Source organism: Calypte anna, chromosome 4A (assembly GCF_003957555.1).
Source record: "Calypte anna isolate BGI_N300 chromosome 4A, bCalAnn1_v1.p, whole genome shotgun sequence".
Taxonomy (NCBI): domain Eukaryota; kingdom Metazoa; phylum Chordata; class Aves; order Apodiformes; family Trochilidae; genus Calypte; species Calypte anna.
The window spans coordinates 41,833,754-41,850,671 of record NC_044248.1 but is presented as its reverse complement, the minus strand read 5'-3'; the positions used below and the strand labels follow the sequence as shown (position 1 = coordinate 41,850,671).

Genomic DNA, 16,918 nt, shown 5'->3' with positions numbered 1-16,918 from the left:
AACATGGAAAATCACCAGAACACAAAATATGAATGCAAATTTAGATTGAAAAAAAAAATTTTGCTTTAGAGGTGGTTGAAGATTTATGTCTGGCCTTAATGTTAACTGAACTGGTTAAATGGGAAGTAAAATAATTTAGTTTATGGGCGATAAGGGTAAGCATCATTTACCATAAATCCAGAGAAACTGAAGACCAAAACTGATAGAAATTAATTTTTGGCAAGGTCTTATAAAAAAAACAATGACAAGCCCCACCAAAAAGGAGAAAGCTTAATCTATTCTAATTTTATGCCACTCACACACCATTGAATAAGAATTACTTCAGATGAAGCAGAACCCTATAAAACTACATACCCCAGAAAAAAAATGCAAATATTGTTGCTTAGGATTTGCAGTGAGAGAAAAAAAAAATTATTTTCCTTATGGCAGAAGCAGCCTGGTGTAACTACATTAAACAATAGAATGGTTTGGTTTGAAATGGACCTGAAAGACCAATTAGTTCCACATCCCCTGCATGGGCAGGGACATCTCCCACTAGACCAGGTTGCTCAAAGCCTCATCCAACCTGGCGTGGGCCACTGCCAGGGAAGTGGCTAGGTAGCTCTTTCTTGAGAAAACGAGGAGCAGAAAGGACTATGTCTCAAGAGTTTTAGACAGATAAATACACACTCCACAAAAGAATGGCTTAAATAAGCCCGTAACTAAATCCTATACAATTCTTTCTTATTTGGGCAAAAGATCAGAGCAACTGCAAATAAGTGTGTCGTATCTGAACAGCACATCTGGGTTGGTATTTCATTCTGAGGAAGACCAATCCCATCCTGCTTGTTCAGCAGAACTCTGTAAAGGGAGGACTTCTATTCTTCTATGGATGTTTACAAAGAATGTTCAGTTTGGCTGAATAGAACAGAAGGGGATAAAGAAATCCTTCAGCAACTGCTGAAGTTTTCAACAGTCCTCCAATTAAGTCATTCTAACAGACAAGACAGTGAGGCCTGTTCAGCAGTGTCAGGAAAAGATCAAGTACTGATTCCTGCAGGGAAACCACAGTGCCCTTTCTGTGCACTCACAAATGACTTTTTCAGGGAGAAGATCCACCTCTGGCCCTAGAAGGGCATCTGCCAACACTGCTGCAGAAAGAGGGTCCAAGTGGCTTGAAAATCTACCAAGGCAAGAAACAAGCTAAGCCAGCTGTTCCCATACAATTCTATGTAGCATTTTGCAATGCACCCATTAAATTAATCCCAGAGCATGAGCATTAAAGGCAGATCTGTATTATTCCACTGGGAATGACACCAGTCTAATTAGTGCAAGGTCAACAGGCCCACAGAGAAACTGTGGCAGAGCTCACAGACATGCTCATGTGTGGCAAACATCAAGCTGCAGATTCAGCTTTGTATTTTCAGGCTAAGTTGAAGACATGCATGGTACCAAAGGAAAAATCTGAAACAGAGAGACTTACCACCTCCCACGAGGACTTTTCTGTCCTCCTACAGTTTAAAATTGCTGCTTATTAAAACAAATCTAGCTGTTGGGTAGTGAAAGTCAGTTTAAAACCAAGAAATGGCAATACTTAGTTCTTTAAGAGGATAAATATTACAGCTTTTATGCCATCAGGTCTTTAGCAAAGGGCCCTGCTTAAAGATCTAGTGAAACCATAAAATCCTTTAGTATTTTGCCTGTGCTGATTTGTAACAATCCCCCACCCTCCTTACTCATGGCAGGACTGGTATGTTTCTATTTGGAGAAAAATGGGCTTCTCTTTTACTCTTTGTTCCCAATATGCCTTTTTGATTATTTCCCACTTTGTGCACCAGTACCATGGATGGTGTCAGAACAGTTCTGTGAACATTCTGCAAATGAAGAGCTACCAGATGCAGCTTGGTTGTGTCATGTGGCACACAAGGAGTCTTTCCTCATTACCATGATTATTTATCATTTTACCCTGAAATACTGAAGAATTCCACCCTTCATGTCACATTAGTAGCAAATGAGGTTTAATCTCTTTGATCCATGCTGCGCATCATGGAAACATTAGGGAAAACAAAATACAGAACAACAGAGAGATGAAGTTAAAAGATTAGGTGACATCAAGAAAAAAAATATATGTAATTCAGAACTCCAAACTTTCTTCACTTCAGTTCAAAATTTTAGTTGCTTATATGTCACTTAAGTTTGGGGTTTTTTTGTTTGTTTTTGTTTTTTTTTTTAGTAGAAACCATACTGACTTGTACTAACAAAGATATCATCACAGAAAGTTAAGGATTGGAAGGGACTTAGAGCAGCTCACACAGGAACACATCCAGAAGGGTTTGAATGTCTCCAGGAATGTCTCCCCAGGCCTCCTGTGCCAGTGCTCTGTCACCTTCACAGTGAAAAAGTTTTTCCTTATATTTATGTGGAATCTCTTATACTCCAGGTTATACCCATTGACCCTTGTCCTATCATTGGACATCCCTTAGAAGAGTCTGGCCCCATCCTCCTGGCTCTCTCCCTTTACATATTTATAAACATTAATGAGTTCACCCCTCATTCTCCTCTTCTCCAAGCTGAAGAGCCCCTCAGCTACCTCAGCCTTTCCAGGCTGCTCAAAGCCCCATCTAACCTGGCCTTTAACACCTCCAGGGATGAGGCATCCACAACCTTACTGGGCAACCTATTGCAGTGTCTCACCACCCTCACATTAAGGGTCATATTTGTCATGTCCAACCTAAATCTACCCTCTTCCAGTTTAAAAAGTCCCTCCCCAGCTTTCCTGCAGGCCTCTTCAGGTACTGAAAGGCTGCTATAAGGTCTAAAAGCCTTTTCTATCCAGGTTGAACAACCTCAATTCTCTCAGCCTGTGTCTATAGGAGAGGTGCTCCAGCCCTCTGATCATCTTCTTTGCTCTTCTCTGGACTCACTCCAGGAGCTTAATGAATAAAGGGCATCACTGAACCAAAATCCTGTGTGAAAAGCAAACCAGCAAACTGGTTGTTTCAATAGCTGATAAAAATTCTGTACCCAATCTCTACAGAAGTCTGACCTTTTTAAGACTTTTTTTATGTATGTACAAAGGAAAAAATGACCAATCTGATAGCCAATAATGTTTACAAAGAAAAAGATTCACAACCTGAATGTCCTTAACAAAGCCATTTCATTGTGGAGCTCAGAAGTGTGCATGTATTTAAAAACACCCTCAGAAAAACTACAAAGAATCACTGCCATTCTGAGTGTCTTTAACTACCAAGTAAGGCAAACATATTTTCAGTTTTCAGAAAGAAACAGCATTTTTTCTTGAAAAAAATGAACAAAAGAGTTATTTATAACTGTGTCTAATGAAGAAATGTCAATAATACTTCACATTTTGCACTGTACTTCTGATGTTGACTCTGATGGCAAATTTATTGCTCTGCTGTCACATAATATGAGAGGAAATTTTTGCTCATATAATTATAACACTAGATCTTTGAGGCTGTATCCTAATTTAAATATAAACTATAACAGTGCTAAACTTTTTCCTAGTGGAAAAAGTTATGCTTGGACATGATCTTGGCTAATGATTGTCTTCATTGTCTGGAAACAATTGACTCAAGTGATCAAAATATTGTTTTTCACAGGTGGCAGATGAACTAGAAACAAGACAGAAGTCAATGACACATGAGCAGTCCTGCAAACAGCCTTCTGTGTACTATCCAGCTGCAGTTTTCCATTCTACTGCTGCCAACCTATTTGAACCCAACGCTGAAGGGGGAAGGAGTCTCTTCTGCTTCCACATAAGCCTTTGAAAAAGCTTTTGATGAAATCAAACTAATAATATATAAAAAAATTAATACAATAATACAGAAGCCTAAGTGTTTTCCATCTCTGAGGAGCACTTCTGGAATCAGAGACAGGTTTACATGGCAGTGGAGTGGGTTTGTCCTCCTGAACAAAGTGCCATATTTTCTAATAAATCAAATGTACCAATGGTGTCTCTCATTTATCTCATCACAATTGTTGCAAAAAACTGTACAAAAATAATTTTTTTGGCCACAGATATAGGTCATATGGATGGAATGCCTGAAGACCTGCAGGTGCTCAGTAAAAACTGACATCTCACAGCTCAAACTGCAAGTCTTTTACTTGCAAACACACCTGCTGTCACAAGATGAAAATAAGTGAACATGGAAAAAGTCTTTGTATTCTTCTCACAGAATGTAATTTAGAGGGATGCATGTAGGACTCCACAGAGCAGACAGCTTTGCTTGCAGAGGATAAAAGCAAGATTTGGGCACTATTTCCACCCCACTGCAATTTATACTGAAACTATCATAACTTTTTTTCTCGTTTTATACACAGGTAGGTAGAGTTCTGACTACAAACATACTTCAAAGCATTATGTATATGGATTTTAACATAAAGGTCAGGTGATGGTCCTTACACAGAATCCAAGGCTCCTTGAGTTTTATGGCATATAAAATCTCTGTATTCTCTTTTAAGTTGGAGCCATTTACTGTCTAAGAATTCCAGATGTGGCTTTTAAGCAGTGTTTTCTAGCTTTGAGTAGTTGTCTTCCCCTCTCAATTTCAAAATGCTATCAAGATGAGATTTCTAGGGCAAACAGCTCTGGAAATGCTGAAGGCATGATTCTGGTTCATAAATATAGATTACCCTCCCTTAAAGAAGAAAAAAATTATTTTAATACAGAGTAAACAATGAAAAGGGATACAGGTAAAAAAAATTATCCTAATACCACAAAAGCACAGAGCTTTCAGGAGACACAAAGAAAAACCTTCAATGGACACTTCAAAAGCCTAGCAAAAATCCACCTACATTCCTAATCAAAAAGTTTTTTTGTGAAATGAGAAAGCAAACTTAAAAGAGGCTCTGTTGTTCCAGCCCTCAGGCTTTCTTCAAGGTAAAACAATATAACTGAGTAGAAACCTCAGCACAGTCTTCCTTTAAATCACATGTTTACCTGACACTTGTTTGGCTGCTGGCAAGGAACTTTCATATCCAAAGAACTGGCCACTGAAGTCTTTAAATTACTCTTAGCAACCTGACTTCCCAGCTTCAGCTTTAAAAAACAAACAAACAAACAAACAGAACTAGTGTCACTCTCCTCTTAAACTGCATCTAAATCAAAAGTAAGCAAGTTTCTGAGACCAGTTCATAAATAACAGAATATTAATTCTGTGTTATAATTTGGTTTCATTCAAGCATTTAATTTTGCCATCTCACTCCAGGCTGAAGTCCTTATTGTTTTACAGGTGGTGAAGGATTTTGTGTTAGGTTTGGGTAGTAGAATATCATTCCTATGCAATTATTGTGTTCAAGCATCACAGTAAATCACATTTGTTTAGATGGATAAACAGACATGCATACAAAGTTAAATCAGGATTCAGTTTTTGTTTCAGTTTTCCCTGTGAATTCTCCTATATTAAGTGAAAGAATAGTTTTCCCTTTCCCCATCTTTGGGGATGATGCCATAGATGCAGTAAACTTACCTTCTGACTCACAGGAAAGCAGCAATGATAGCTTTTTTGCTGTGTTCCTACAGTGCCTGATGCAAAAGCTTAAAGGTTCATGGCCAGAGATAAGAGGGAATCCATGTATTTAAATTCTAAAAGTAACACACACAATCTTGGTTTTGAAGCTGTCAGCATTTACCAGGAAAGGGAGTAGTACATTGATTAGCACCTTAAATCCATCAGGAAGGGACTTGGTCTTGGACTACTCTGCTATTATTCGGTCAGGATGCTCAAAGTAACTTTTATTCTTTCTGTAACATGGAATGGCAGCAAGCTGAACCCACTGTGTGATTCACTTGTGTAACCTTTGAAATTAAAGAAATGGGAAATGCAAAGGAGGTCCAGACACAAAGCCAACTGCAGTACTGACTGTACATCTCATGGCAGATCTGCTCTATTTCCACCACCACCATCACACCAAGCCATCCACTGATTTCCTTTCCTCTCCTGACTTCTACTGAATTATTCCTGACACAGAAGTGTGATTAGCTTCAAAAGGAATCTAAAAATAATACGTGACTTAGTTTACCTTTTGCACCTCTGATGTATTGCTGAGTTGTTAGTGGTCAGATTCTCTACTGAAAGAAAAAATGTGACAGAAGTCAGCATTTTCAGCACTCAACTGCTATTTTTCCACCACAACCTGTAGATCCTTAATTGAAAAGTTACCCTGAACGTTCATTTTAGTCAAAAACAGGCGTACAGGAGCTCACATAGGAAGAGGATTCTCAGCCACAAGGTTTTATAAATTATCCTGTGCAAGAGGAGTACATAAAGAACTATTTATAAGGTAGATCAATGCAGACGCAAAAAATGGGAAGGGGAATGTTGGTTTTTTCCAACTCTGTTAATGAACAGAGAAAAAGTCTTGCTTGGTAAAGCAAAATGACCATTAGAAAAACAAATTACTTGGAAGTTTAAACTTGCTGTTCTTGTTAAGAAAAGAACATATCTAAATAACTGCTTAGATTCATGATACATTGTACCTACTAGTATTTTTCCAGTAAAAAAGGAGTTGGTTTAGGAACTGAAGAAATTAGGTAACTGAGCTTTCTTTTTTCCATCTGGAAAGTCAGGTCCTGCTTGTCCTCATCCTTGTATCATGGTTCAGGAGTATTATTAGTTTTGCATGGCATGTTCCCGAGGTCACTGCTCTCTGGTGACAGAGCAGGTGTGGGAAGACAGGTGTTGGCATTTGTCCTGTTGCCCTCCTGGAAGACACTCAACTATTGTCTCAGAAGACCCTCAAATGCCAGAGCACCATTAACAAAGCTGAACCTACTGTTAAAAAAAGAATGCTAGGAATGGCTAAGTGACAACACTACCCACTGAGATAAAGAGAAAAGCTAAAGAGAGACTCTGGAAAAAGAATACTTTCTGGGGTAGTTCTTTACTGTAAATATGGCTACCTTAAATGAGGCAGCTGCAGACGAGGAAAAATTTAAACTGTACAGTAAAACTCACACAATACAGGAAAATATTGTTTTATAGCACAAGTCCTAGCCACAAATCAGCCAGATGTTTCTGTTCTTAATCAGCATTACACTGGAAACCCTGTGGCTCTTGGCTTAAAGGTAGAATAAACCTGAAAGCTTCTTTACTACAGAGCTTTGCAAGGAATGCTTTCCAGAAGCACTATAACAACATGTTTGGCTTCAGTGTCAAACCAGCTATGTATGAAGACCAGATCTACTTGTTATCACTGTATGAATTTGCTTAAAGGCATTTCTGCTTCTAAATTAACTTTACAGGATTATTCACATTCATGGACACCACTCCCAATTATTTTCCAGAATTCACATAGTAGATGTAGCATTTTTTATAAGTTTAACTTCTATAGAATTTCACTTGGGTGTGCTATTGTGCCAAAATATTTTTATAATCTCTCAGGATAGCTAGCAGAGGAATCCAACCTGATGGCAAAGAATCCAAACTCCTTTTTCCAACAGCAATCCCCATTTTAGCAGCTGGTATCTCTTGTTCATCTTCATAGTTAAACTTGGAAGTTTTGCATGAACAGCTGCACACAGATGAACTGACTCTTTCTTCTGGATTTCACACCTTCTACATATTGATATAATCTAAAAAGAAAGCCAAGTTTGAAGAAAATATGTTCCTCAATTCTAACAAAATAAGCTTTACACTATCAAAACAAAGTCTCAAGTAATTGCTGCGGTTTGGTAACAAAAATGCTTTATCTTTCCCCAGTTCTGACTTAGTTCTATCAGAGGTAAGAATCCCATTAAAAGATCCTTTCTAGATTTCTTCAAAGAGACAGAGGAAGAAAAGAGAAGGAACTAATTATCAAAGCATTTGTTTTAAATATTGCTTTGAACAAGTAAACAAAGACTGCAAGTAGCATTACCCAGGTCCTCTTATCATAATCTTCCTTCCATCCAAAAAAATCTAGATGAACAGATGCTTCCATCCAGGCTCAGGACCAGGCCAGTATCAGCATTCTAAAAATGATTTTGAGCTGGTTCCTCCTGCATACACTGTCTGACAACAGAAAAGTAAGTTTCTGTGAGAAGGATACGAGACAGTTTCTAGCTAATAGGCTAGGAAAGGTTGTGACTGATTCACTGATTTCCTTCAAATGCTTGACAAGACCCCAATAGTCAGTGTTACTTTATACTTAAAGAAGTCTTTTTACTTTTAAATTTTTATGTTTTTTCTTTAGCAGTTAATGTTTCACATGCCAAATTAATCAGCTTTAGGAGTTTTGAAGAAGCCTTGAAGAACACTTGCTGTGTCCTTTCAGGCAAGCAAAGTTGAACCAAGAGAATGAAATTACTCTTTGGGAACTTTGAAAAATAGGCAGAACACTAACCTCAGGACTAAGCATTTGTACCACAGGGAATGCCAAGATCTAAAGAATTTTTTTATTTTGCTTGCCATGATTAAACACAAATTCAAGATTGGCCTCCTATAGTTTTGTTGCAGAAGACCTAAAAAGTATTTCTGGAATTTAAAAATGCTAAGTTGAATCAGAAGAAATAAATTACTTAATGACCTCTCACAACAAGAACATATAGAAAAAAACCAAAACAAAACACAGATCAGTTACCAATTCAAAGTAAAAATCACATACTATCTTTTTTTCATTACTTGGCCAATGTACGGGTCCACTGCAGAAGAAAATTACCAGGCAATTCAATGAGCTCCAAAATTAAACCAAGAAAGAGAAAGTTTTATTATGATACATAAAAAAACTCAGCTTTATGATTACCTGTCATGAGAAATCAATGGTAAGTGCTTTTGGAGATGATGATGATGAGATAAAGATGAGGAGACTTTTACAGATGTTTTAAAACTTATTTACTTTTTTGATTTACAGCTCATCAACCGTATTTAAGGGTCTAACCAACATATTATCTCCTACAACCTACTAAAACCAAATACTACCCAGAAGTTTAAATAACATATGAAAAAAGCTGCATCTATTTAGCAGAATTCATAGGACAGAGGCAGTAGAATATAAAAAAAGACAAGAGTTAAAAATCCTACTGCAAGAACATTAACTGTAATAAAAGAGAAGACATTAAAACCAGCAGCTAGTTAGGTGCCAGGACATAATTGAACCCATAAGGACAGACAAAGAATGATGCTAAGTTAGGGAGAAAGGGTCTGTTTTCAGAGAAGAACTTCCTGACAGACACCACAACAAAGCAACATGAATGGTGACTGTGTGGTCCCCTTCTCGTAAATAAATCAGGCGTCAAAGGTTGATCTGCAGTTAATAAGAGGCCTAAGCCTTCTCCAAGGATTTGTAGTATTCTGTCAACACAGTCCAAGCTTTAGGAGCCATGAAGCCTTCTGGTGGGTTTTGTCCTTCCCGAGCCAACTTGCGCATGCGGGTCCCCGATATAAAGTCAAAGTCTTCATGGCTGAGAGAGTGGGAGTTGGGGCAAGGGGGGGAGAGGGAGAGGAGGCAAGAGGAGAGGGGGAAAAAAAGAACATATTTTAAAAGCAGGCAAAGTTGCTCATATTCCTTCTGCTTTCTTGATACTTTGATAAATTTCTTCGTGGAAGTATAAAACTGGAGTGTAATTGTCACTTTCAGACATTTGGCCAGCAATACCAGTAAGTCTCTACAAATATACACCCTCTACAATATTTAACTTAGGTAATTCCTCAGGTTTAGCAGCATGGTCCAACTGATTTCCTGTGGACTGAACAAAGTTTCTTGCTGCTCTCTACAAGGAAACATGGAACTGCTGTTTGAGAGACAATGATCTCCTCTAACTTCTGCCTCAGCCCTCTGTCAAACAACAGCAGCCATCCTATTTGGCATGTTGCCCTGCCATGGTAGCAGGTCAGCCCTACCTGCTGGCTGAAAGACACTTCAGTGCCACTGAATATTGCATGAAATCTTAATCAAGGACAATTTGCAAAATGGAGAGAGTAAAAGCCTCAAGAGTTGAGAGGCAAGCTCCACAGCTGGGCCACTGCAAGCCATTGCCACTAAGCATGCATATGCATTTATATGCATATGAGTAATGTGCCACATATAGATCAAAACAAAGAACAAAACCAAGGAATAATAAAAATGCCTTACCATAAAGATGTTTTCCCCTAAAAATTGGAATTCAGTTGGACAAATGCACAAATGAACCCAGATCAGGATTATTTATCATTAGTATGATAATCTGAAACTTCTCAGGTATGTGGTCATGAACAAGAAAAGTTAAGTGAAACTCTTACGCTTCGTAAGACTGAAACAGTAAAAATAAGACAAGAATGCTAGAATTCTCTCAAAGAGAACTCTATTTATTCTTAAATAATATATGTTGTTTTACTTGCACCATTTGCTCAATTTGCAACATATATGTATTACTCATTCTTTACTTGTCTGTTTGAAATAAAAGCCAAGTATTGATTTCAGATGCACATGCCTTAGGTAGAAACAAGAGCCAAGTGTGCGCATCAGAGGGCAGAACTTGGCTCTAAGTGCTGAGTTATGGAAGTCTGCAAGATGGAGAAAGCATTTCATAGTTCCCTTTCACAAAACCACAAGCCCCATAACTTTTTTTTATTTGGATTGTATACATTTACACAGCAGCACTGCCATACATGCTCTTTTCTTATTGCCCTCAATTCAGGACTGTGGAGTCACGAAGTGTCACAAGGCAAAGCACCCTACTGTGCTTCAATTCTGCAAACTATAAATTAGATAAAAATGAAAACTTCAAGTTGATGGATGCCCATGAGAGAAAAGGTTATGTCACTGCACTCTGTAATACCTGAAAATTTTTTTACAGATAAGTGCTGTTCACTTACACTGCTTTAAGTGACTTGCATCCATTGCAAAGAACTATTTCTAAAAAATATATGTGGGGAAGTGATAACCCTGGTTCAGCCTAGCAAAAAATACCAAGTCTTCAGATGACCAAGATAAGAGTAAAGCAAGTGCTAGAAAGCTTCTCAGTGTGTTTTTTCCACAGAGTGGCAGCAATACAAAAGTTCAAGCAAAAAGGAGATATCAAGAAATAAAAACATCAAAAGAAGCTCAGAAGATCTATAGGAAAGGAAAAACATGAGAAAGGATAATGTAAGAAACATATGGTATTCAGTGTCTCACAACATTCCTAGAAAAGTTTCAAAAAGATTATTAAAAAGTAAACAAGTACTAATGATGCCCTCTTGCTATTCCAAAATTCTGTTTTGAATGAGTTAGCCTTTTTTTTTTTATTACCTTAATTAGTAACTACTGAAGTGACTCAAGTGGAGCTTTGGCAATGTTTCCTGTTTGTTGAAACAACACGGTAATTTTTGCTTTTCTTAAAATTACTATCTTTGCAATTTATTGTTTCTAGTTGAAATTAAACTTTCATACCCAAAACAGAGTATGTGAATAACCACTCAATGCTCCCTGCCTTTCATAAGACTCAAATCTCTTCAATATCAGAAACTGAAATTTCCATTAAGGAGAAATACTGTACTGGCACTGTGGGGTGATATGAATCCTGAGCATTTTGAAATGAAATGGAGCAGTAGGAGTCATTTGCTTTTGTGAAAAAGGAACGAGAAAGAAGAGTCAAGTAATTTTGTTCATGGTGAATTTTGAGGATGGATTTTGGCCATTAAATCCACTCTGAAATATAAATGCCAAAGTCATCCACATTCCATTCTCAAGCGAGATTTGGAATGGATTTCAATTAAAGCTACCCCAAGCCTCTTCTGACCATGGGATTTAAGTGGCTTTGAAATTTTCACTCAGTGGCTGCTGGCATTAACTTTCTTTGAGCCACATTGTATATCTGTAGATGTTTACAATGTCATTACTTGACCTTTTTCTACCAACTGAGTGCCCAGTATTGACTTGTATTGACTAATACTTGGTGCCAATACGATTAAAAGGATCCTCCAAATGGATGAGAAAAAAAAAAAGAAAAAAAAAGGAGAAATAAATCCACAACAAAAATCTGTCAATGGAAAACCAGTCCTGAAACATAACACATTTGGACTGGTACCATCCTAGAATCCTATTGCACTCATGGCATGGAAAAAGCTTTCAGTACACAAGCTGTGAAAACTTTGTGAAGAACAGGGTTAGGCAGACAGAAAATATATGAATTTGCTGTGCTCACATAAATCTAGCAAAAGGAGAAAAGGAATCTTTTCTAACACTTCAGATTGTGCCCTCCATACACAGAGCTGTATGTGCATACAGACACCCACAGTTGCACAAGATACTGTTTTATATTTGGGAAAGCAGTGATTTACCCAGAATACCAGAGGAATAAACTTGTGCTGTTTCTTCAAACCATTCACAGTAAGTGAGCAAAGGACACTACAAACCATGCACAGAAGATCAAGAATTCATACACCAGTTCTTTCCTGTCTTCCATTTAGAGACATGTTTTAATCTGCTAAACGGTTTCCCCTTCTTTTGGGTTGGTTTTGGGGTGTTTTTTGTTTTGTTTTTTGTTTTTGTTTTTGTTTTGTTTTTTTTTGGACATTCAGTAGTTATTTTTTATTACAAGAGACTCCAGAAACACTGACACTTCTTTATGCTTTTTTATGAGCTCAAACAACCTCAGAGGAGTGTGTGAGGCTACCATTTCAAAGACCTAACTGTTCTTGTGACAAAACACTGTAGCTATTGCCAGTTTGCAAATGAAGAACAACCGCATGAAGGTGTCCTCAGTCCTACAGGAAACCTTTGCCACACTGAGTTATTGATACACTACCTTAATATAGTGACTGAGGAGAACATTTTTTCCACTTCAAGGAATTTAATCTAAGTACAAAATATATTACATAATTGATTTTTCACTTGGAAGCACTAAGTATCAGTCATAATCTTGAGAACCCTGAGCCAGGTTAGGGTATCTGGTCCTAAGATATTTGGCCCTGTGCAAATGACCTTCTTGGAATTGCCCTTCTGTGTGGAGAGCAATGTCTGGTGTCCTCAAGGTCTTAAGAAATGATTCTTAGAGACAAGACTCATAACAAAAGAACAGACCACTCATTCATAGCTTTGCCTATTCATAAAAATGTTTTTTGGAAAAAAAAAGTATGGAAATAAAACAACACAACTTACTCACCCTGGTCTGGCTGAAATACAACTGCTATGCTCTGCTCAGCTTGTAAACTTTAGATCCAATTAATTCCTAGGACAATTCAGAGCTTCCTCATCTGGGGGGGTCCAGTCCTTTAACAATTCTTCTCTTCCAACTTCATACTTCCCAAACAGGATCTATCATGAGGTGAACTTTAACCTTACAATCCTTCTCAGAAGGATTTTTACCTAATTTTATTTTGCCTTTGCAGCATCAAGTCATGACTTACAAAACTCTTACAGGAACAAAATGCTGTCTCTCTGGGTGTCAACTTTGTTATGCCACTCTATGCTGTGCCTTCAGAATGCCCCATGATGCTGAATGAACCAGCTAGCATAAACTAGGATCAAAACCTAACTGGCCATGAACAGACTCTGAAAGTAGAACATGATAACGTGATTCATATCAAAATATGCAAAGCAAATCCTTTCCATGCTGTGGAAACTCCTTTCTGACTGGCAGGAGGGTTTAAGTCTCCTGAGCTGCTGAAGTGCTTCAGCATATCCTAAATGATGTACTAAAGTTGATTAAGCAACCCTGTTCCACATAGCTAAATCAAGGAGGGCAGTCAAATATGCTTCTCTCACCCTCTCACTATCACTTCAACCATCAGGTATCACAACAAAAAAATTTCCAAATAGTATGTACTTAGTGGGAACAGTTGTCCTCTACAAATGACTTGGTGCTATTAAAGCAGTCACTACAACCATAGTTGGGGGTCCTGGGAATAAACTGGATAAAGTTAAAATCTCTACTCTTCACAGATAACTATGCTTCACTCACATTTTACAGAAAGCATGCTCCAGCAACCTTACTTACTGCTTTCTTTTAGCCAAAATGGTCTCATCTGTTTTCTTTCAGGGGGAAAAAAAAATAATCCATTTTTCCAGAAACTGTTGTGTTTTCTTTAATTTCCAGACTAATTTCCTTTTTTGATTTTTTTTTTCTCAGCAGCAATCAGTGGCTGCATTTTATAGGACTGATCTGTAAATTGGGAATCTCTGCTCACCCAAACAACTATTACTATGAAGCCACTGATCCCAAATTACACTTGTCTGTGGTAACTGTACGAGAGCCCTTTTTGGCTGAAGAAACACAGGAACAGATCACACATGCATTTGGAAATTTGCCACTGAAACAAGAATTCTTTGTATAAACTTTTCCAAAACATGTCTGCATATATTCAATTATTGACTAAAAAAAAAAATCTGTGAAATCTAGGTGGATAAAAACTGTAAGTAAAGGACTTTACCAATATTCATACTAGTTTCTGTATGTATTATTTCTTCAGAATTGTATAAGTGGAAATGCTCAAACTTTCCACAGAAACATAGATTAGGTTTGCTATCTGATTTCAGCAATGATAAGTAGAGAATATTGTTATTATCCTCATTTTGACCAAAGGGGAAAAAAAAATAAGTTAAAGCCCTACATGTGCTGCTGTGCATTGCTGCAAATGCACTCCTAAAATCCCACGGTGTCCTAACTCTGACGAGCAGGAGCAATAATGGCTCTCTCCTTGGGGAACCTTCATGTGTCCGCATTGCCATCTAGAGGATGGCAGCCACACCTCAGCCCACCCTGTCTATTACACAGCCTCCAGGACAAATAAACGACATTTTGACAACAGCAGGGCAGAGCTGCACACTAACAACAGCATGGTCTGTTTTCCAAAAAGTGATAGAAAGAGAAAACCAGGGGGCCCCTCAAATGCATGGTGAAAGGTTAATAGGGTGCATGTAATGTGGTCTGTAACAAAAAGCAAATACTGTTACCAAAGAGATTTTTTTTTCATCATTTAGTCTGGCTAATGTCATAGGTGTAATTTTACTCCTCTTGATCTAAATTCAATCTATCCTACTAAGATTATTAATGAAAACAGAATCTATATTTTTACAAAAAATTTCTGTACTGTGCAATTGGAATTCTGATTGTTACTCTCCTTCAAAAAACCCTCCAGATTTAAACACTGGGTCCAAAGCATAATTTTGCATTATTGTTCAGAGAAAATAGCTATTGGTCACCCTTCCTTGTCCAGGATCTTCTCCATGCTCACTCTGTCACTGTTTCTCTTCCATCATTTCTGATGTATATCTGACACCTGAGAACCATATCTAGAGAGATAAACCAGCAGAAAGCCAATCTTCCTATTCTAATAATAAATTTTTTTTTCCTGTGTATTTAGCAGTCTGTCTGAATGTGTTTCAGAGTTAGAGAAACTCCAAAAACTGGAAGGAAAAGGGGAGCTCCCAGTGACAGCTGAAGCTGGATCAGGTTAGTTGTGCTGTGAAACCACACACAAATCCTCCTGAAGTCAAGTTGCATTTGTGATCTAAAACCACATCTAAACACTGCCATCTTTGAGCAACATGAATTGAATTTAAACCATTTTTTCTAATGTGGGTGGGGGGTAAAAGGCAGCTATTGCTCAAAAAGCCTTAAAAATACAACTTACTGATCAGAGTCATAATAATCCATGCACTTCTTTTTCTTATTATAAGCTGCAACTCTGAAGGGCACAATTTCCAGTGCACGGAGGCCTGGGGCCATTGTCAACACTTTGGCACCATGGGTTGGTTCATACAGATCTTTCCCAGTGTCAGGGTGTGGCATCCCTGCTGGATCTCTCCCTACAATGTAGAAGTTAGCTCCTGCAACCATCCGTGACCTACAGTGCCACTGAACCTACAACAGAGACAGGGAAAAACAGTTAAACAGAAGAAAACAGTCAAAATATGATCCTATAAATATGTGTGAGTTATACCATTACCACTTTTTCCCTAATTAAACACAATTTTTACTAGGGAGCCACAATAAAACAATTATGTGAAATGCCATCCAACTTACAGCTCAGACATAGTGCTCCCATTTCATTTGCACATTAGGAAATTTTTAAAGGTATTTTAGCACACTGTTTGGACCAGTATCATCAGGGCAAGAAAGATGGAGCTCATCCATTTCTTGGCTCAGTTTTTCCTGATGTCACCCTCCATACATCTCCTTTTACCCAAAAAAGATAAATGCCAAAACAAGTGCTTTGGGAAAATTAGTGGGATCTAGTCACATATTGCCTATTTTAATCACAGTTAAATTCTCCAAGAAGACATCCTGACTGACAGACAGCTGCCAAACATCTCATCAGAAGAAAGACAAGATAGGCTACTTAAACAAGGTGTTCATGTGATCCCCTGTCTATCCAAAAAGCTACCAGAGAGTTCATCTTTTAGCCTGGTCAGAAATTGAACTTCTGTGACTCATGGGGGGAAAAAGAAAAAAGTAATGAGATGGAGAACCAATACCCCCTAAAGGAACTGCCCCCAAATGAGAGCATTTATTCTCTTTGCTGCTTCCCACAGATCTCTAGGGATTCCAACCCAAGACCTGCCTCCTAAAGAAAGTGTTGCCAAAGAATTTTTACAAAAGCCTTCAAACAATTCTTTCTGAATTAAGTTTCCCAGAAAATAAGCAAAGTAGGGCTTGATTTGGGCTGTTTTTTTGTTTTTGATTTTTTTTTTTTAATTTGACTATAACCCTCCAACATACAAACTTTTTTCTTAACTGTCATAAAATTTAAGTATTTTAACATTCAGGACAACTATATATGTTACCAGATCTTAGAATTCTTTCTGAAAAAGATTGTAAAAAAGAAGGATTAGTTATGGTATTAATACAGGTATTATCATACCTGTATCACTGTAAAGAAAGGACCACCTAAACCCAGTTTTGTCTCCCACATTTTCCAGCAAAATGCTCCAATATAGAACTTTCTTCTCTATGAAGATAGCATTCTTTTATAGAATGGTTTGGCTGATCAGAGAGAGAGCCCTTTACAGTCTGGTTTACCAAGGAAAATGAGTCTCC

At 37.8% G+C, this 16,918-nt stretch overlaps 1 protein-coding gene across 1 annotated transcript in view; it reads right to left on the bottom strand.

Annotated features, from left to right (window-relative positions):
* Positions 1–8,786: 8,786 nt before the first annotated feature.
* Positions 8,787–16,918, bottom strand: part of PAPSS1 (3'-phosphoadenosine 5'-phosphosulfate synthase 1) — a 29,264-nt gene continuing 21,132 nt past the window's right edge. Inside the window, exons 11-12 of the mRNA XM_030449563.1 lie at positions 15,513–15,742; positions 8,787–9,379 (exon numbers count right to left, since the gene is read on the bottom strand). Coding sequence (XP_030305423.1) covers positions 9,241–9,379; positions 15,513–15,742 — 369 coding nt within the window. The 3' untranslated portion in view covers positions 8,787–9,240. The remainder of the gene's footprint in view (positions 9,380–15,512; positions 15,743–16,918) is intronic.